The following is a 23,286-nucleotide window of genomic DNA, read 5'->3' on the forward strand; positions in this document are numbered from 1 at the left end:
CTTCTGTGTTGCTTCTATCCACATATAAGCCCTGTATGTACATAAGATAGATGTCTCCTATATAGCTCAAATCTCACTTTGGCAATTGTCATATGTGATGCCTAGCTCATGTTGTCTTTTATCAAAGCAATAAGAACCAAAAAAATGCAAATAAAAAAATGTATGTTTGTGCGAACACTTGAAATTGGCATCACATTTGATTGACGTTATGGCAAATAAGTGAGAGCCCACACAGAAAGAACCTATATTAACATGTATTTAACATGGGTTTTGATAATGGCCTCTTTCCTATATATTATATGTACACATAATATAGGAAACAGCCATCTTTATGTGTCACACATATTAAAAACCTATACCAAAACATTAAGCTGAGGATTTAGTGCGAGTTGGTGCTACTTTGCCTCATGGTGAAAGCAGTAAGTGACTGCATTATCATAAATAAGGTTACCTGTGTAGCACAAAAGTACATAACATACAAAAATGTAAAAAACTTACCTATGTAATGTTCTGCCTTTGTGCTTTGTATTCTTTGTTTGCTCTTTACTACACTCGTAGACAGCACTAAAGTCCCGCATCTTCACGTAATAACACTGTCTTGACTAGTGCGGTTGAATGACATTTGTCCTGGGAGCACTGTACCAATGTGGCGGCGCTATTGACGCATGCTCAGGGTCCCTATGCGACATCTAGTGTATATATCTATGGCTAGTGCCATTCATGCCTGCTGTTCTCACGTAAATCCACCAGAGGCTGCTGTCAACTGACTGACTGACTGATCGACTTGCCCACCCCTCTTCTTACCCTAAACCCAACTGATAGTGTTTTCAAAAGCACCGATTGACCCGCCCACTGACTTCCCTAAACAACAATTTTAAAAAACAATCCAAAAGAAAAGCCCTCGCCTGATTTTTACCACGATTCTACTACATTCTCACCCTGTTATTTACTTGTTTAATTTATTAAGCTTCTGTTTTTGTCTTACCTGATTTCTGGAATTGTTCTTCACCGGACTCGAACCCTGTCGTCGTGGTCATCTCCTCTCTGCATCTCAAGTCCGCCGACATACATGGCGAGCTACCGAGCAAACTGGTATCAGTGGGAAAGCCATCCATAGGGAGGTAAGTGGTCAGCTGGTAAGCCTGAAAAGATAAGGCAGCACACCACCCCGCATCATTCGCTTTAAAGATGAAATGCAGCCATACGTACTGTACTTCTGGCTACGTAATTCGTGATCTCCAGAAATGTATATAGGGATACGTTTTCACAATGAGCCTATGTTTCTTAAACTAAACCCCTTGAAAATCTGCCATTTTAAATCTAAGTGAGTCTCAGAAATGTCTCTTATTTCTTAAGTGTTTATTTCTGTCTATCCAGTGGATTTAAAAGTCGACAGACGTTACATCCAAACGATGATACGCGATCAACACAGCGACTGAATCTGCAGCACTAACCAACAAACCCAATAAAACCCAGATCTGTGTTTCAAAAGCAAAGCTTTTTATTGCAAGTATTAGTGAAAGATACACTCCAAACTGAAGCAAAGCAACACTAAAAGGCCATTGATCTACAAAGAGAGTATTATTAAACAAAGAAAGACATCTGAAAGTAAAAGAAAGATCCCTTGGTACGTCAGAGAGACTCTGTAGAGGAGAGAGAGGCAAGGACAGAGACACGGAGATCACGGAAAAACGACAGAATAAAATAAAACACACACACACGCCGCGGCTGAACTTTGGCTCTTTCGTATAAGCACAGGGAAAAGATCCTCTGGTACCAAGAGACGTGAAATGACAGAAAAACACGTTTGCATCGGATGGTTCACAGTCCGTCAGTGGAATGCTGGAGCGTCGCATTAGCAGTAAACCGTTTTGTAAACATTTTTAAGAGCCGTTCAGCCATTTTGGTGCAACTTCGTCCATAACTCGATGCCTCTGTCCTCCTGGAAAATGAGCACGTTCTCCGAAATCCAAAATGCAATGCTTTGCGACAAAAATGCATGTTTTTTTATGTTTGTTTTGCTGTCGCACAGTTAGTGGTTTAATAGATGCCGCGTAGGGAGTTAGTAGTAGCTTCTCTACGCACAACTAAAGGCGTCGAATTGGAAAAACGAGTACAGTTAAGGCTGAGGCTCATATATTTATATCTATATTCATATATATCTGAGTGGAATGGGACCCTCTCTCTGGCACGAAGACGACTGAAACTCAAGCAAATGACAAACACCGTGACTCCATTGAAAGCACCGGACGCTTCTGAACATCCTTCCAGGGAAACGTGTATGGCTAATAAAGAGTTTTAGCAGCTCTGGATGAAACGAAACGGTCAGCTTTGAATGTGTGTGGAATAAAGTCAGCGTGTTTTCTCCGTCCCTCAGAGGCGAGATGATCAGGAAAAGACACGTCAGACTTGTGGTTGTGCTTGTTATGTGTTTGTGTGTGTGTGTGTGTGTGAGAGCTCGAACTCTGCGGATTCTCCAGCCGCGTTATAATAATAAGCACTCCCTCAATAAATACACCGTTAAATATTTCCCATATATATTTCCAATATATTAAAAGAAAAAAAAACACACATTTAAATAGGACAACAAAATAAACGTTGGCTCAATAAAGAAGAGATACCTGTTATGATTTTTAAAAATAATAGCTTTGTTTTCTTACAATTAGACTTCTTGCTCTTAAACGGTTAAAGATATTGTTGTCAGGCATTAGTCAAGCATTACACTGTAATCAAAGTAATAATATCTGGGTGAATCTCGAAAGCATGTGTCCTTCCCAAAGTCACAAGGAAACAGAAGAATTTAGGTTTTGCATGAAGCCTCATTCACACGATAAGCGAGTCGCAGCAGCACGATCGACCGCTCATTTCAATGGAGAGCGAGCGACATCCGGCAACCTCTGTCTACATGAGTGACCGTCGGAGACCAGGTGGGCATGTCAAGTGAAGCGACAAAGTTGAGAACACTCCAACTTTATGCAAATGAAGAGCGACTTCGAATCGGAGCATCAGTAGAGCTCACTTGATCCTCTCTCAGCTCGCTCAGAGGCTGGTTGTATTCATGCTGTATAGACCTACACAGAGCTGCGTTAACCAGAGCGCCAGGCAGTAACAAAGTCGCAACTACTGTGAATGAGGCATGAGAAACTATTCGATTATTTTATAGCATACTCTTCGATATTAAGCAAACTGGTCGTCAACTGTGACAACTGAACTGAAGCAGTCTGAACTTCACAGTGGCAAAGAGACAAGCGACTGCTCAATTTAGAGAGAGAGGACTTCCGGCGACCGCAGTCTACACGAGCGACAATTGGTGACCAGCTGGGCGTGTCGAGCAACGTCACGAAGTAAATAATCCTTTAACTTTATGCAAAGTGCGAAGTCAATTTCTTGAGGGACAGCCAATAGGAGCATCAGTAGAGTTCCCGTGATCCTCTGTCAGCTCGCTCAGCGGCCGGTTGTATTTATGCTGTATAGACCTACACAGACCTGCATTTGCAGGAGGTCGCCACCCAGAGCGACAAGCAGCTACAAAGCCGCTGCTATTATGAATGAGGCTTGAGAAACTATTCTATTAATTTATGGCATACTCTTCGATATTAATGAACTAAACTGGTCATCAACTGAACTGAAGCAGTTTGAACTCTGGGTGAACAAGCGACTGCTCGTTTCAGTGAGCGAACGACTTCCGGCGACCTCCGTTTACATGAGAGACAGCGACTGTTGGTGACCAGCTGGGCATGTCGAGTGATGCTACAAAGTAAAGAGTCCTTCAACTTTATGCAAATGAAGAGCAACTTTCTTGAGCAACAGCCAATAGGAGCATCAGGAGAGCTCACGTGATCCTCTCTAAGCTCACTCAGAGGCTGATTGTATTCATGCTGTACAGATCTACACAGACCAGCGTTTGCAGCAGGTCGCCACCCAGAGCGACGGGCAGCTACAAAGCCGCTGCTATTATGAATGAGGTTTGAGAAACTAATCTATTATATTATGGCATACTCTTCGATATTAATGAACTAAACTGGTCGCCAACTGTGAAAACTGAACTGAGGCAGAACTTTTTTTTTTTACATTGTAAAGAGCTCTGCAGATATAATGGTGAATTGAAATTAAATGCAAATTTTTGTTGCATAATCTAATTATTACTTGACAATTGAATCAGTGTTTAATTTAAATTTAATTAAACTAATAATTGAACAGTTAAATTAATTCATAAGTCAAATTATTCTCAACTTTTAATACTGAAACCACTCTCTTTGCAACGGAATTTGCTAAATATTGATAAAAAGCCCACTTTAACAAGCAATTTTTGCAGCAATTAATGATGAGTTCAGACTCCATGATTTTAACTCACGGACAGGTTTTAAGAAATCGCAAACAAATGCCTGAAATCACAGGCAAATCGGTGCTCAATCACCTGAGTGACCATCACACGGTATGAACTATTAAAGATGCCATCTGAGAGAATCACAGATGAGCCGCTGGCACTCGTAAGATATTTGGCATGCTAAATATCTGGAGCTGTCTGCGATTCCAAATCATGCCGTGTGAAATGTGCTCTGATTTAAAACTACAACGGCGATTGTCTACAGTCAATGAGAGAGCAGCATCCACTAGTATGGGTACCTGCAGGCCGGTGGAAGGTTTAGGGAGAAGTTAAAGGTTTCATATCGGTCTATTTGAATCCTAGAAATTGAGGAAAAACTAGTGTAAATTAGGCAGGAGCACCAGTGTCTGTTTGGCGTGTCATTTAAACACCACAACCAGCTCGGGGAAAAAAAAAAAAAAAAAAGTTTGAGAAATTTTCACATTCTCTTCAAAACCCAGGTGATCAAAATAAGCACATTTTCTTCCCCACTAAAGGCTTCTCTCTCGTTATGTAGTGAATAACAAAATATCTACTAGGTGACCTCAGGTTACTTTCATGTCACTTCTTGCATGTGTTTGGTTGTGTGACGTAGTTTGCGGTCCGAGACAAAGTTGTCAGCGATTCTTCCAATTGTAATGTAATGCTGAGTGAAATCCCCCGTCACTGATCCATCTTACAGTGTAAACACAGCAGCGACGGAACGCTAGCCCAGATAGTCATGCAGTGTGAAAACATCCGTGAGGTGACAACTTTAAAAATCGTACAGTTCGAACTTGACAAAGCACATACGGTCCGAAAATTCATTACAGTAAATTCTCATAAAGTAAAAGCAATGCTGCTAACATTACTGCAATAAATAAACGCATTTCAGCATTAATTTTATTACTTTTTTGCATTGCAACGAGTATTATAAGAGGAAAAATGTGTGGCAGTCCCACTTTATATTAAGTGGCCTTAACTAATATGTACTTACACAGGAATTAATAATTTGTTACAATGTACTTATGGTGTATATACATGTATTTACTGTGTACTTATGCTTGATTAAATACATGTTTGTAATTACATCTGTTAATAACTTTTGTAATTACATTTGTAAATACACTGCTGACCATCCGTTACACCTTAACCCACCCTTAAACCTAACCATACCACCAAACCTGTTCATAACCCAACCTCTATCCAAACTCAAAAGCACCACAAGTGTTCTCAAATACATTATGAACACAGTAAGTACGTTGTATTTATTTTGTGATGCAAGTACATAGTAGTTAAGGACACTTAATAAAAAGAGGGACCTGTGTGGCATATGACACAATGATGAGAATTTAGGGAGGAGTGTGTTCAATTCTCATAAAAACAATGCAAAACAGCATTTCTTCTCCCCCTTCTAGCATGAACTGTGAGCAGGACACGTGGATTCGTGAGATTCACCCGTTTGCAGTTTCTTCCACTATCGTTTGCAGCATACCAAGGTAAGTGAGGTGCAGTGTTTTTGCGATCTCTCATCGAGGTATTTCCACCTGGACCAACAGCCACCCAATGTGACAAAATACAGGCCAATCGAAAGCATCAAACACATATACTGTATATGCATGTAGACTCACAAGGGCCACTGCACACTGAGAGGGAGCGAACAACCACTACAACGTCAACTAAAATCACTTTTAAAGGAACGCTCCGCTTTTGTATTTGAAAACAGGTTATTTTACAGCTCTCCTAGAAATTAACAAATGAGATTTGCCTTTTTGTTTTTTTTTAAATCCTGGACAACTTTTAGCTTAGCTTAGCATAAATCATTGAATCGGATTAGACCGTTAGCATCTTGCTTTAAAAAAATGACCAACAGTTTCACAAATGACATTACACACATTGTAACTGGTGGTGCAGTGCTAGGGACTATTTTCAGGAAATAGAAATGAACAATTGAGCTTTGCCATTTTTTAATCCAGGAGAACTTTTAGCAAAGCTTAGCATAAACCACTGAATCGGATTAGACCGTTAGCATCTTACTTTAAAAATGACCAAAGAGTTTCACGATGACATTACACAGATTGCAACTGGTTGTGCAGAGTAGTGTTGGCTGCTAGAGATTATTTTCAGGCCTAATATTGCACCTATTGCAGTGATTATACAGCCAAAAACTCCTTGATTATTACACCAGAATTAGAGTATAGTTCAGAGTACTAGTTACTACTAAAAAAAAAAAACCCTACTTTTTTATAGGTAATATGGATTCTTTTCAGGCCTAATATTGCACCTATTGCAGCCACAAAATTCCTAGATTATTACGCCAGAATAAGAGTATAGTTCCAAATACTAGTTCCTACTAAAAAATAGCAAACCTTTAGTAATAATAGGGATTATTTTCAGGCCTAATATTGCACCTATTGCAGCCATAAAACTCCTTGATTATTACAACAGAATATGAGTATAGTTCCTAGTACTAGTTCCTACTAAAAATAGCATTTTTTTAGTAGAAATAAGGATTATTTCCAGGCCTTATATTGCGGCTATTGCAGCAACAATACAGCCGCAAAACTCTTTTAATTATTCTAGAATACGAGTATAGTTCCTAATACTAGTTCCTACAAAAAAATAGCAACCCTTTAGTAGTAATAGGTATTATTTTCAGGCCTAATATTACGCCTATTGCAGCCACAATAATGACACAACTTATGGATTATTACGTCAGAATAAGATTATAGTTCCTAGTACTAGTTCCTATTAAAAATAGCAACTGTTTAGTAGTAATAGGGTTAATTTTCAGGCCCAATATTGCACCTATTGCAGGCATAATACAGCCACAACACTCCTAGATTATTATGCCAGATTAAGAGTAGTTCCTAGTACTAGTTCCTACTAAAAATTGCAACTTTTAGTAGTTATACCAATGGTATTAGTACACTAAGTCAAACTTTAAAAAGCAAAATTATTGAAAGTCTTTGCTCATTGTTTAGCGAGATGCTAACGGTTTAATCTGATTCAATGAACTATGCTAAGCTAAAAGTGGTTCCCACCAGACCCAGATATTGGCTGAAAGCATAAATAAAAAATGGTAAAACTCTGTTTAACTTGAGGGGAGCTGTAAAACGAGCCCGTTTCAAAAAAGATTTGAGTGTTAGGGGGTGTAAAGTGAAATCTAAAATAAGACGTCCCTGTTGGCCCACTGTAAACCTCAAATAATCTCGCTCAAGTTCCCCTCAGCAAAGATTTCAAGTGCTAGAAAGCGACTTTTGCTGGAGTCGATGAAAACAGGGGCTTATTGGGGTGAAATAAAGTACAGAAAGGAGAGCAAAGCGCTGTGACTTTGCTCCTTGTTTGGGTGGCAGTCTATAAAGTGCTGTGCTAGGCTTTTCTGTCCAGGGTCAGGCTGTGTGTCAAATGAGTGTCCGCTCTGCCCTTCATCTAAAGGTAGCACATATGAACCCTTCCCTTGCATTGGTCCGGACTCTTAATACAGTATGATACAACCGTCTGCTCATATACTTGGCATATTTCATCATCATATAATATCTGAATATACAAAGAGGCACCGTTACCAGCCTCCCGGTGGAGATACAAATGTGTTCATGTGTGTTTGCGTGTGCAACACCTTCTTCAAGGTAAGAATAAGACTAATATGCTCTTTGATTTCTCACTTTAGTCTCAGATTATTCAGCACCATCATGAGGAAAGGCACTTTCTATGAACTTTGAACTCGTGTTACGGTTTTAGACCCTAAAAGAAGAAGACCCTCCCCAAAAAAAGCGTTAAGATCAAAGACAAGACGAGAGGATCGAGGAAAATACACCCTGTCTGACTTGGCCGTTTTTCTTCGTTTTTAACGGAAGCCATTCAGTCAGGCAATAAACTCAAGTGTGCTACAAAGCGATGGCCCTTCTTCACAACATCTGCTAGCACAAACTCCAACAACAACAACACACACACACTATTGACAGTCTTCAGTTAAACATACCGAGGCAATACGTGTAGGAGCTTTAAAGGAATCGTGCAGGTAAAAATGAATATCGCATTCAGTTTCTCACCCGTATGTTATTCCATGCTTGTGCAGTTTTTTGCAATAACAATAGCTGTTTCCATCCAAAGATGCCAATTAGACTTATGTACACAAGTGGAATATTGCATAAATAATTTTTAATAAGTCAAAGATAGCGGAATCGTCACATGCTGATAAACTGATGGCAAATATCTAAAAATATATAAAGAAAAACTGAATTCGCAAACGCCAATGTGGGCCTTATTTCTTGTATATTAGATGAGATGCGTCTTAGAAGACAATGACGAATCATAGTGAACACAATGCGGTGGCTTAAGAAAGCGTGAGACGCTCTTTTGGAGCACAGGCAGATGCTCAAGATAGTTCTGGAGGTAATAAAAATACAATAATAATACTAAACCACTGTGAAGACTCAGGCGCCTAAACAACAGCTCTGCACATGAAGTTTGGCGATAGGAGAAATGGGCATCCCCAACTGAGCCTGGTTTCTCTTAAGGTTTTTTTATCCTTCATTTACGTCAACTGACTCTTCGCTAAGCCTCACCCAAAAACTGCCATCCACCAATCGTGGCTTAGCAACCGTAGCTACGCAGAGGGGCTCTGTCAAGCTTGAGCGAGGGAAACAGGCCAGTCTTGTGCTTATGGATTGTGCAAATCTAACACCCGGTATCCTAAAAGTTTGGATGGGATGGTGGAATTTTTTCTCTTTTCAAAACCTAAAACCCAAGAGGAGAAATGCCAGTGTGGATCAAGCCGTGTGAGGGGCGCTAAAGAAGCGGAGTTAAGGTGGTTTTGTTTTGATATTCCTGACACATTCAGTAACCGACAGCAATAACTCACACACCTCTTACCCTAAACAGACCTAAACTGTGCTTCCTACAAAAATACAAAGCAGGTTATGTTTCACAGCTGTCTTTTTCTTTCGCTCGATATTATGAGCACTGCTTCATTTAAGCCTTGCCATGAATAACGTTAGGCATACTAATAGCGAATAGGTCATAATGACATGAGTTATTGATCCGGCAAATACGAATCTGCTGCTAACTTTACTGAACTTCATATTTCCATCTGTTTTAAGCTACGAACATTTGAAATTACAAATCAAGAGGACAAAACTGAGATATGATCACAAACTGAGCAGCTGCAATCAATATACTATACCCGCAGCTGTTTTTCAGTCATTTATAAAGAGCACACAAACATATTGAGAGTAATAGATAACTTACTGTACATGGTTATGGTCAATGATGCTACTATACTATACAAATCCATCTGGCTGCTCTATGAATGAATGATGTAGAAGCTGTGTCCATGCGGGTTTCCTCGTCGGTTAGTTTCGCTATATTTTATTGCACAACAATTAGTCTATCAGGCTTATTGTTTAAAAATAGAGAAATCACGGTTTAATTAGTTATTATTAGATTATTTGTAAATGTCTCCTCTCCTGCTGTGCATGAGCTAAGCTGTTGAATGGTCAGCGTATGAGCTTTAATTTAGATTGAATTATTCTCTAATCGGTTGCCTAATATGTTGTGAATATTCACCTGTAATGCGTACTGCAGCTTTTTTGTCTGGCTTTCTTGGATATCTCACCTGTTCGCCAAAAATGACTTATATCCCTGGCAATGTCTGACACCGGCGCTTACACATTGCAAAAGCCATGCCAGGCACGAAAGCTTGACAGATGTAGCAACAGTAACTAAGGAGGGCGGAGCTTAGCAAAGGGTCAATAGGTGAAGTTGTGTTCCTTGCCACTTTAGCCACTGACTTGCTTGGTTTGAGACTTGTAGAGCTGCACATCAATGGATTTGCTCTTTAGTGTTTGGACTTTCAGCAGTTAAATTAAACCCCACACATTGAATCTACACTGTAAAAGTGCTATAGAAATAAACATGAATAGAATTGAATGACAGACTTTGGCTGAGGGCCTTTAGAAAGAGCAAAACTACATTTCAAATGTTTTACAATGTGCTGGAAAAGTTTGTTTTATCAATTAATGCATCCCATTATGCACGTTATCATCATCACATGATCTGTTCAAACTAAATTGATTGACTTTTTTGATGCACATTCAAGAATTTATTCAGTAATTGTGTTTTCATAGTAGTTTATGTGCATTTTTGATAATAATAATAATAAGTTTAACCTACTCTCCGATACATTTTTTATGCAATATTCCAAAATGTGCACAAAATAGGCGGATGGAAACATGGATATTGACTTTGTCAGCAAAATTGGGCTCATTTGTACTATCAAGCCCCACATTTAACAGAAAAACAAAACTATTAAAAGAGCAGCTCATGCAAGCTTGAAACAACATATGGGCAAGTAAACAATTTATAATTATTATTTCTAACTGAACTATCCCTTTAAAGAGACACTTCTTGCCAAAATATTAGGCAAGTGTTAGTAATATAGTAATACATACATATATATATATTTTTTTTTTTTTTAAAGTTAGATCTACACAAAAATAAAATTGCATGACACCTCATCAAGATTGCTTGTGAAACTGATAGCAGTTTGGCAGCCACACACTCACGGTTTTACTTCCAAGGCTCTGAAGCACCAGTAGTGGTTTCATTGGGGAAGGTGGACTATAGAAGGGCCCAATTTCAGCAGCTGCAGATTTGATGCTTACGCATCATTCAACCCACTTTAGATGGGCGTGAAGCATGCTGTACCTTTAATGCACACTTTTATATGAACTAAACCAGGGGTGCCCAAACTCGGTCCTGGAGAGCCGATGTCCTGCAAAGTTTAGTTCCAGCCGCAGTCAGACACATCTAATCAACCTCTTACTAGGCTTTCTAGAAACATCCGTGCAGGTGTGTTGAAGCAAGGTGGAGCTAAAATCTGCAGGACGCTGGTCCTCCAGGACCGAGTTGTGCACCCCTGCACTAAACACTTCATATAAAAGCTTGCTGACTTTGACAAATGTTGATCAGGGATTATTCAAAATACATGATTTGCAGTTGAAGACAATATTATTGTCTCCTGTGAAGTATATTTAGTTTTTTATTTCCCAAGTGCTGTTTAATGGAGAGAACATTTTTCAAACCCAGTTTTAACCAATTTAATAAGGCTGCAGGATTAATCGGAAAAAAAGATCCTGATCTCAATTCGACCCACCACATGATCTTAATCCAGCATTTCTACGACTGAGCCAATTGTCTTTTCAAGGTCTGGAGGGAAGCGTAAAGGCGAGCAAAGTCTTTACATCGTTTTACATACATTGCTCAGCAATGTGGACACCTCCAAATAGTGTTTAAAGGGTCCCATACTGTATGTTCATTCAATCATTTTCTATTCAGTTTAGTCCTTTTATTAATTTGAGGTCGCCACAGCAGAATGAATCGCCAACTTATCCAGCATATGTTTTATGCAGCGGATGTCCTTCCAGCTGCAACCCATCACTGGGAAACTCCCATACACTCTTACATTCACACACATACACTACGGACTATTTAGCCTACCCAATTCACCTATACCGCATGTCTTTGTACTTGTGGGGGAAACCCACACGAACATGGAGAGGACATGCAAACTCCACATAGGAACGCCGCAAACATGCTACACACTGCGTCACCGTGCAGCCCTATACTGTATGTATAAGGTATAATTCAACCAAAAATGTAATTTCTGTCTTAATGACGTACTCGTGGCCTCGAATCACACGTGAGCTGACTGTCAGCTGTGTTTAACCACAGAGAGGACACACGCGCCAGCTAATGAAGTCTACTTTAGTAAACAGAGCATTTGATATGTTTTTTTTTTTTCTGTTAAAGCAAACACAGAGTGTTGTGTTTGACAGTAAACATATCACAGTGTCAGTATAACTACTCTAGCCTATATAACATTGAATATAATGCAAGAGGGAATCTGATAATGACAAATGCCCTCCTTTTACCAGTGAAAAAATGGTCTAATAATATGTTGTCAATGACAGATTGCAAGCATACGTGTCAAACTTAATGATTCAACTTCAAAATGAGCTGATGTCGTCACTTTACTGTGCATTAATGACCAGTCCACCGTTCCAAGGCTATACAAAATTGAGCATTTTAACCAAGAGTAGACCTACACATACGGCTAATATTATTGTTGTTTTACCATGCTTGAGAAGTGATAATAATAAAAGTCTACTCATATTAACCTTTATTTTACATCTACAGAATTGGGAGAAAATCGAGATCTATGTATATATATATATATATATATATATATAGATTCTCATTTTAGCCAGAATCGGTGACAGAGCATTACATCCCTTCTCGTACCCTAAGATCAGCCAACAACTCCACCCTGGTACCACCTCGCACTCAATTGAGCACAAACAGATCCTTTAGCTCTATGGCTTCTCGACTATGGAACTCGCTTCCCCAAGATCTAAGGAGCAGTGATAGTCTTCACACTTTTAAATCCTGTCTAAAGACCCATCTTTTTACGCAGCACCCATCTTTTTTTTTTTTCTTTAACAATTTTTATCATGTTTTTATTATGTTCTTTTATATTCGCTATTGTGTTTTAACCTGTTTGGTCAATGATTGTTTTAGTAATGTTTGATTTGTTTTAGCATGGCTGTTGATGCTTATTGTAAGGTGACCTTGGGTGTCTTGAAAGGCGCCATTTACAAATAAAATGAATTATTATTATTAACATTAATTTGCTAGATAGTATTCAGCTTAAAGTGACATTTAGAGGCTAAACTAGATTAATCAGCATTGGACAACAGTGGTTGGGTTTAATTGTAGCCAAATGAATAAAAATCTAATAAAATTGACCTCAGTAGAGTTTCATTCATTCATTCATCTTATCCGGGGTTGCCACAGCGGAATGAACCGCCAACTTATCCAGCAAATTTTTACGCAGCGGATGCCCTTCCAGCCGCAACCCATTTCTGGGAAACATCCACTCACACACACACACACTCATACACTACGGACAATTTAGCCTACCCAATTCACCTGTACCGCATGTCTGGACTGTGGGGGAAACCGGAGCACCCGGAGGAAACCCATGCGAACGCAGGGAGAACATGCAAACTCCACACAGAAACGCCAACTGAGCCGAGGCTCGAACCAGCGGCCTTCTTGCTGTGAGGCGACAGCACTACCTACTGCGCCACTGCCTCGCCCAGCAGAGTTTATAAAATTTCTTAATAAAATAATTTAATATAATAATGGGGGGGGGGAGGGGGGAATCAGTTTAAAAAGCACTTGGGAAATAATTGAAAATGAATTACAATCGAACAGGAGGGCTAATTAATATTAATAATTCCATCTTCAACTGTATATGTCTAGATTGAGACAAGGAGCCCACAATTTACAAGCCAATTGCAGTTTTGCTGTGTAGAGAGTTGAGCTGCAAAAGTTTGGATTTAAAAGAGGCTAAAAAAATCCTAATTATGCATTAAAACATCCCGCACTTCATTCAACCATAATCATACTCCGACTGGCCACAGTGCTGTACCTTTCAACATAATAAAATCAAATGCAAACATACAAAAACGACCAAATGTCTGTCCTGACGAGAATGTGAGAAATACATGCACCCAGCACCATTTATGCATCCCATGTTCCCATCTTACAAATTAAGTCTCCGGCAAATAACCAATTGCTGATGCCGCCATGGGCCGCACCTAATAGCACCATGCATTACGCATTATTTAGTGCAGATTATCACCTTTAAACAGCTGGACATGCTTCAGATGGTGCACAGAGAGACGGTAAGGCACCCAACGCTCACTGCACCGAGATGCACTCTTCAAGTAAAACACTATACTGACCCCTAGTGGCCCTCCAGTGAACGAGCACACATCAGGTGCTGAGAGCATCTCCACATAAAACACACACACAAGCTGCCGATCAGTCCCTCGTGCTGAAGCATGACCCGCCAGTCTGACTCCAACAAGTACAATAGCAGCGAAATCCTCTGAACAGGCAGGGCAGTGAGAAACGAAACTAAAAGCGAGAGTTGAAAGCGCTCTGGCTCGAGATTTTATTAAGGCCGTACAGTCGAATGTGGTGCCTTTCGGGTTGAACTACACTTTCAACTGCTCAACGTCAAGCATTTCAAGCAGGCACTTGTTAACACGCCATCGATCGTCCAACGTTCGAAAAATAAACTATAAAAGTGCCAACAATTCACACCTCCATCCTAAAAACCCACCAATCACGCATTCGGCTGCCTTTTAAATTCTCTTGCTCTCCCTCTTCCCCAAAGAGCAAACCGTGAGTCTTTGCACTGGAGGTATTCTCATCCCGCTTAATGGATTATTGCACTAAACTATGATCTGTCACACAACACGGACTATGCATTTGTTTGTTTAAATCGAGACAAAAGTGCTGAAAGGAAGTGAACACGACAGAGGAGCTGCGTTTGATCGAGACCAATAAATATTGGAGGGAATTTCGGCCGTTTGAAAAAGCATATCAAAACGTGATCACTTGCGTCATAGGTACAATTAAAGCTCACAGATATTACGGAGCGTAAAATATGCTAACGGTCAGCTTTCTTCCCCACTGTGGGGGTACGTCATAAAGGACTTTACGCTCGGCAATGGCACTTTTTCTAACAATAATTCTGCTTTAAAATTCTAACGCACGATTGGTTCTTCACAACGGACACTTTCAACACGTAGTTAAGTCACCATTGGCTACAAAAATAATCGAGAAGGGGAGAAAAGTACATAGTAGTAGTAGTAGTAAGAGCATGTGATGCCTTAAAACTTCCCAAAACTTCCGGACTCAGTCTTTTCTTCCATTCGAATCTCATTTTGGGGGGGTGGGGGGGGGGGGGGGGGGGGGKGGGGGGGGGGGGGGGTGGGGGTACATTAAGAGAGAAACGGGGGGAGGGGAAAGTGCTGTTAGAAAAGACGTTGAGGTACAAGGCGTGACAGGCAGGGGGGGGGAAGTGATTAAAACGTGACGTCTATAGACAGGAAAAGGAGCGGGAGGGATATACAGACGGACTTCCCTTTTGGTTTTGGAGGGGGATCTGACAGAACGGCCTCAGTTGGCTGGTTTAATATTGCATAATAGCGCCGAGGTCCATGTGTGGTTTTAAAGCAGGTCGGCTTCCTTAAAGGCCTTCCTCGTCCTGCTGCACAGTGTCGGGTGGGCCGTGCTTCAATCGCCACAGAGATCGACCCTTCAGGACGCACAGGATTCTGGGAGGTGTGTGTGTTTGTCAGCATGTGTGTGTGTGTGTGGTTGTCGGGTTTGTGTGCATGACTAGATGAACGTGAGCTGGCTTAGGCAAAGTACATGGTCCTCAGGGTGTCGTGGTGAATCTGCACAGCTTTGGCCAGCGCTTGGGGGTCCCGGCCGTTGCTCTGTCCGGAGACATGGCTTCCCTCGGCACTAAAAACGACAAAGAGGCTGCATTAGAGAAACCAGAGCACAACTCAACATTAGGGCTGCACAATATCTCTTTTCAGCATCGATATCTCAATGTGATTATTGGCAATTGACAAATCCCAAAATATGCAATGTTTGGATTAACATGTGCATGTCTTTCTGAGGCCCGTGATTGTATGGGGAGTTTAAAAGGTCACTCACGTTCACTCATCACACTTCAATGACAGTATCTTTTCTACAACACTTGTGGTATGATGTATTATACGGTTCACCTGCAGTATACCACCATTAATAGTGCTGTTCTAAGATCAGTGCAAGCCCACCTGTCGTGTTCTTTGTCCACCAAGTGGTATCGGGCGCGGAAGGCCACCAGGTGGGCGTAGTAGGCTGGCGCGGGGATGGAGACGGAGCGGGTGCAGCGCACATACGTGTGGCACAGCTGGTAGGTGAGCAGCTGGAACTCATCAGCAGTGAAGCAGTTGTCGTCCCACAGGACATGATAGTGGGAGGGCCTGCTGGTGCCCTGAGACAGACCAGCAACAGGAGACAAACTCAAAAACACGTTTGACCGAAAGCATGAAAAAATATTATCAAACATACCGTGCCCGATACCGATATTATCAGACATCATATGGGAAATGTTTAAATAAAAGAAAATTCAAAGGGGGGCTAATAATTCTGACTTTAAATGTATATATGCTGTATGTGTAATGTACAGTTGAAGTCATAATTATTAGCCCCCCTGAATTATTAGACCGCTTGTTTATTTTTTTTCCCCAATTTCTGTTTAACAGAGAGCAGATTTTTTCAACACATTTCTAAACATAATGATTTTAGTAACTCATTTCTAATAACTGATTTATTTTCTCTGTCATGACTGTAAATAATATTTGACTAGATATTTTTCAAGACACTCCTACACAGCTTAAAGTGACATTTAAAGGCTTAACTAGGTTAATTAGGTTAACTAGGCATGTTCGGGTAATTAGGCAAGTCATTGTATAATGATGGTTTGTTCTGTAGACAGTCGTGAAAAAATATAGCTTAAAGGGGCTAATAATTTTGACCTTAAAATGGTGTTTAAAAAATTTAAAACTGCTTTTATTCAAGCCGAAATAAAACTAATAAGACCTTCTTCAGAAGAAAAAACATTATCAGACATACTGTGAAGATTTCCTTGCTCTGTTAAACATAATTTGGGAAACATAAAAAAAATAAAATAAAATTCAAAGGGGGCTAATAATTCTGACTTCAACTGTATACATGCAGATGTTTGAGTGGACTCTTGTAAATATTTGCAGGTATAAATTATTCATGGAGGTATATATTTAAGTATCTGTACAGTCGTGGGTGTACGTTTTCATGTGTATTTATTTTTTTTTATTTGTTTACTTATTATTTGCTGGCGTGGGGCGAGTTTGGGCTTTGTTTTTTAAAATGTGAAATAGTTTTTTAAAAAAGTATTTAAAAATAATAACAAAAATAATTCAAGATACTGTGAACTTTTGGATACACTTTGCAAAACACATGTAGTTAAATGTTTGAAACTATAATTAAACTTTTTTTTTAATGAATTCGAACTGAAAACAAGCTAATTTTTCAGTTCACATTGCCAGATATATCTTTATTTATTTTCTTTATAAAGAAAACTTGATATCTTATATAATTGCATATATGACAGAAATAAATCAAACTTTTTTTTTTACCACAAAATTATATATGTATATGTACTATTATTTATATTTGCACTGGAGAGCAGACAAATAATTTTGCTTTTTAATTGACTATCATATCACTCAGTACAACCAAAATTCCTATTAATTAATAAGAAATAGCTTGTTTGCAAAAAACATTTAAATTTAAAGTATTTTTTTACACTCATTTAAGAACCACATAACAGATTAAACACACAAATATCAACATATTCCATTTTTTGTTATTGTTCTTGACATTTTCACGACATTTGAGCACCTTTTTTGATTTTGCCTCTGTGTCTAGATATCCTGTAATGTTTTATTTTAACGGTAATTCTGTGGCATTCACCCTTTTAAACTCCAAATGCATGCTTATATGGGATTACATAACAGTTCTTTGTGCTTCTAAATCCAAATCTCCATGCAAAATCGTTTATCGAGCAAACGAGAAGCCATTTAACCCAGACTGGAGGGCAGACTCAAATGCATGTGAGCTGGTGTTGATCTGTACCTGTATTCCAGCATGACTGCAGAGGTAAAAGTCAAACTCATAAGGGTGTGTGATATCTGTATCCACCGTCGTACCAGCAGGAATGTTTCCACTGCGACCCACCTGTACACACAAGAATCAGAATCAGAATGCGCTTTATTGCCAGGTATGTTCGCACACACACGAGGAATTTGTTTTCATGACAGAGCTTCTACAGAGCAACAGAATTACAGAGACAGGACAAAGAACAGATAATAAATATATATATATAAAAAAAGATAAATAAACAGCCATTTGCAAAAACAGTCATAAAGCCTTTAGCGTTGTCTTATAGGCTCCTCTTTAAGCAAGAAGATGGTTATTCTAGAGTTTTTAATAAACCTTCTGTATGACCATAAATCTCAGCTAGGCCGTACCGATTGCGTTTGCTTTACCAGGACAAAGGAAAATTAATACCCGTTTAAAACGATTTAAGACCTACAACCAAAAATAATTAAGTGAATTTAAGACTTTAAGGCCTGAAATTCATTCATTTTCTTTTCGGCTTAGTCCCTTTATTTAATCAGGGGTCACCACAGTGGAAAGAACCGCCAACTTATCAAGCACATGTTTTACGCAGCAGATGCCCTTCTAGCTGCAACCCATCACTGAGAAACACCCACACTCATTCACGCATATACACTACGGACAATTTAGCTTTCCCAATTTAGTCTAGTTATTACTAAAGAAAAAACCCGAAAAAAATAAGCACTTTGCCGACGGTCCCTTGCTGAGAGCTCCTCTCAGCGCGAGCTATCCAGAGGGCTTAAACGGAGCAGTGCTCATAGTGTGGAGCGAAAAAAAAAAGAAAGACGGCTGTGAAACATAACCAGCTTTGTCTTTTTGTTGGAAACACACTTTAGATCTTTTTTAGGGTAAGAGGTTTTTGAGTTATTGCCGTCTGTAACTGAATGTGTGTTAAGAATATCAAAAACAAAACCAACTGAACCACGCACCTTTCTGGCGCCCTCCTGGATGTACAGCGCCCTTAGCATTTGCCTATGGTGCCTATGCCACGGACTGGCCCTTAGTTGGCTGAGTGTTGTAAATACTCGCGCTCACCTCTCTCGCGACAGAGCGCATAGTTGATAAATGACGTCAGTACATAATAACCGGTTATGATTATTACTGAACCGATACCGAATTGTCCGCGTCTGCATCGCGGTGCACCGAAGAAACAATTAATTTTGACACCCCTAATTGACAGGTGGTAATTTGTGTGTAACTTATCTTTATTTATTTATAATTTGGTTAGGGATAAAACAAAGACCATGTGGGTCAGGTAGTTGAAACGGTAGGCAACATTCTTTCATTCATTATGAATTAATTAATTATTCAGAAATAATTAATTTACCACCACCTATGACAACGCGGTATTTCACATTAGACATCGTACGATGCCAAATTAGTCAAAATTATTCGCCCAACCCTTATTCTGATAGACAGTGGTAATTGTATGTGCTTTTGTCATTTTGGCAAAGCCTAAATTAATTTAATACTGAAACTAAAAACGAAAGCTAAAAATCGAAACGAATGCTCACCCTCTCGTTGCGGTCGGCACAGAAGAGGCGTGTGTGGTGGCGTTTCTGCACCACTATATACGTGATGCCGGGCTGGTACTCCTTCTCCAGACTGATACAGGCCTCTCGAATGGCCAGCAGCTCATAATACAACACCTGAGAGAGACAAACATCACTTATAAATGAACCGGACATCATTGAAGTCATGATAGAGCAGGACGGATGAACACAGACCTGTCTGAACTGGCCCTCAGAAACACCGTCCCTGTAGAAGATGATTCTGGTGGGCTTGTAGCGAGTGGATTTGTAGAACTGGATGAGTAACTCTCGCACCATTGAGGACAAATCCTGAATGACCTCCTGACGGGGTCTCTGGACGCGCACAGTGGCACAATACCTGCTGGGATGAGCGTCCATACTGCCCACCACCTATAGAAGAAAAGCACATTTAATGATTGAACTGTTTGCAGAAATCAGAGAGCAATCCGATCAGACCAAAGTATGAAGCGGTCAGGTGTGAACAGGCCTATTTCCATGCCTACATGTATTGAACTGCCGTCATGCTTTTTGCTAATTAGAGATTGGCATTAATAAGCTTCTAAACAGGTGTACCTAATAAAATGGCCAGTGAGTGTTATGACCTAGGCCTATACTGACCGCTGCGATGGACGGTTTCTTCCCATCTCCTGCAGGGGGATGTGTAACGTCCGCCCCCAGAAAGATGACTGGCTGCTGGAAAACTGATGGCCTGAGAAACAACACAAAACACACTACATTAGTGAAGAGTTCAGCAGTGCACGTTTAACACCGTCTAAAGACACCATAAAGTACCATCACTGTAGCTATGTGATGTATATATAGACGAGTAAACATAAATGTACGTGATTGATTAAACTCCGCAGACCCGGTACCGGGTCTGTGACATCATCGACTTTCACTTTAAGATTTAAAGGGCTAGCATTGCACCAGACCCCCTTAAGTGGTGTCGTTTGAAAGTGTAGAATCTATATTTTATGCACATATTCATCACTTTGGTTTTTACTCTACTGTATAAAAGATATTTACACTTAAATACACAGTATTTTGAATACCCGAGCTGGGTATTTTACATTAGTTCATTTTCATATTTTTCATATGACACATGTACAAGTTATAGCTCAAGTGAAAGCTCTTGCCGGTGCTTATGTGCTTCTAGCACTCCTGTTACTGAATTATATTCACATATCAAACTGTTGCCTAATGAATCGTGGTGTTTCCATGGGCAGAAGTGAAAACAATACATTTATGATCAATAAGCAGCCCCAGATAGCTCAGACAGCTGTCATCTCTTACCCTATGCTGTGCATTTCAGGGCCATTTCTCCTCAGTTTTTGAGGTGATGTGCATAAGTAATCCTTTTATATGTCTGATGTGGTCCAAACACAGCGAATTATGTTTGATCAAACAAAAGAATAGTGAAATATGAAAACAATGATCGATCCCTGTGGCTTGTACAGCACCTCTCATTAGTTGGAATGCAATAACTTTTGCATAGATTATGGTGGAGACATTTTTCTTTTTTCCTATGATTACAGACATGTGCAGGAACCACCAATATTAATTACAGCACGCTAGACCACACAGAACCTAAAAGATACTTTCAAATTTGAGTTTATAAAAGAAATACAAAAGGCGCCTCTTTTTTAGGTGTTTATTATAACACAGACAACATATGCAGTTATTTTAAACACTTTCAATAGTGTTTTATGAAAATTCAAAGGGTTTTCTTTAAAATGATACGAAATTTTTGCATTTACACCTCTGCATGTGGATTTGGGAAGCTTTTGAATTTGGGTAGGCAAAATCCAGGCGGAAATCCCAAAATAGCAGCAGAGTTTAACTGGTTAAAATTGTTAGACATTCACCAGTTCCATTATATTTTTTCCCTAAATGAGTGGGTTTAAGCTACTTCTACAATAGCATCACATGCATATAAATGATGAACTCAAAACAATGGTGTAGGAACAGAAAATACAAAAACTCCACTGCCTACTACTGTTTTGAAAGTATTATCGCTAACACAGCAGACACGGAAGAATAAATGAGTTTTTAGCACCACTGGAAACAAACCATAACACTGTATTTCACTGTCTTTTGTCTTTCCAAATCAGTTTGGTCTCATCAGTAAGTGAAGTCATGACTGAATGAAATGTAAAACTGACTTTATCCATCAAAAACAGGCCAGAAAAACCAATACAAACCGTTGATGCGGCACGAGGATGTTGTTGATGCCGCCGAGTTTGACGTTGATTTTCAGGCAGAGGTTGGAGAGCGTCTGCGGGGAGGTTTTTACCACGTTCTTCACCTGCACACACTGAGTGGCCATTCCTAGAAGAGTGTCTCCAACACGCTTCACTTCCGCTGCACAGAGCAAACACACACATTTATTATCAGTGTGAAGACCCGACAGATGCTGATATTAAAGAACTCAATATATCATGATAATGAGCATGCATAATGATATCATGGGCACTTCAAAACACTGTGGATAATTATTTATTATTGAGGCTTTTGCATTGTTTTTTTAAAGAATATTAAGATTATTATATTAGTGGTCGTTCATCTTAATGATCTTAAAGACAACTTGACAGGATTTTTTTAACATTAAAATATTTACATGACAGAAGAAAGGCTTGAAAAGCAAAATGTGAGGAGATAATGACAGATTTGTTTATTTGGGGTAAACTAACCCTTTATTTTGGCCTAAATACATGTGATTATTTATAGGATTTTTGTTTATTAAGTAAAGTTTGTTAAAATGTTAATATCATAGTTACTTCGTAATACTTCATTAAAATCCAAAGAAAAAAAGTTAAATAGCTCAATACAATAATAAAACTTAGTTGTTGAAGGATTCGGATTTCTGCCTTCCAATCGGTCTCATTATGGATCAACGTATATCCTTGTCGCATGTCTTGTTTCTCATTATCTTTATTAAATATGGTAATTTGATTATTTAAATGAGTATTTAACTTTGAAGTGTTTTAACTAATGAATAAGTAAACACTGCTTAATGTAAGAATTTTCAGAGTACTTGCTTTTTTTTTTTGCCTGTCTATTTTAACTTTGTTTTCAGGAGACACACAAAAACCAGGTCATAGGTCATGGAGATCTCTCTCTCCCTCTGAACGGAGTACCGATGCAACGGAGAAGAAAAACACCTGTTCTAGTTCTCCTGATATTGTCTACAGTAATTTAGCTGTTTGATTGATCTGTTTTGATTGTAATTCTTATTAAAGTATTTCCTTTTGTATGGAGATAGACTCTGGTCTTGAACCAGTTTGATAACACGGCTGAACGTACAGGACACAAACTTGAGTTTTCAACACAGATGGTCGCTTGCGTCTATTGTGTCCCTGGTTTAGCTTTTCACAGGTCGGAGATTGTCGAGTTCTTATGGGTTTCACACACCAGCATCTGCTTCTAACTCGAAAGAGCTTCAGCCAATAACAGGGGACACAGGGAACAACTTCAAGTTTTTTTCAGCTTTTGTATTTTAACTTTCCATTTGCCCAATAATACAATACTGTAGCGCTTGAACAGTAGTAGCGATAGCAATAGTAGCGATACCAGTAGCAGCGATAGCAATAGGTTGATAACCTTAGAAAAGGAACAAAATATATAAAATATACATTATTCGCAATACTGACTTAAACACAATGTAATGTAAATAAAGACAGTTCCTTCACAAACTTTGTCTCAGCATTATTAATTTGCATATTTAAGTAATACTTCTTAATATTAATGCAAGCATTTCACTTTACATAAACTATT

General features: G+C 39.3%; 1 protein-coding gene across 5 annotated transcripts in view; it reads right to left on the bottom strand.

Annotated features, from left to right (window-relative positions):
• Window positions 1-13,411: 13,411 nt before the first annotated feature.
• Window positions 13,412-23,286, bottom strand: part of ago3a (argonaute RISC catalytic component 3a) — a 71,625-nt gene continuing 61,750 nt past the window's right edge. For 3 of the 5 annotated variants that reach the window (XM_009292707.5, XM_068213996.2, XM_068213994.2), the window contains exons 13-19: window positions 21,714-21,873; window positions 20,131-20,221; window positions 19,708-19,902; window positions 19,495-19,629; window positions 17,936-18,037; window positions 16,054-16,253; window positions 13,412-15,733 (exon numbers count right to left, since the gene is read on the bottom strand). In XM_009292707.5, the coding sequence (XP_009290982.1) occupies window positions 15,625-15,733; window positions 16,054-16,253; window positions 17,936-18,037; window positions 19,495-19,629; window positions 19,708-19,902; window positions 20,131-20,221; window positions 21,714-21,873 (992 nt within the window). In that variant the 3' untranslated portion in view covers window positions 13,412-15,624. 5 annotated transcript variants of the gene reach the window in all.

The sequence above is a fragment of the Danio rerio genome, chromosome 16 (assembly GCF_049306965.1).
Source record: "Danio rerio strain Tuebingen ecotype United States chromosome 16, GRCz12tu, whole genome shotgun sequence".
Classification (NCBI taxonomy): Eukaryota; Metazoa; Chordata; class Actinopteri; order Cypriniformes; family Danionidae; genus Danio; species Danio rerio.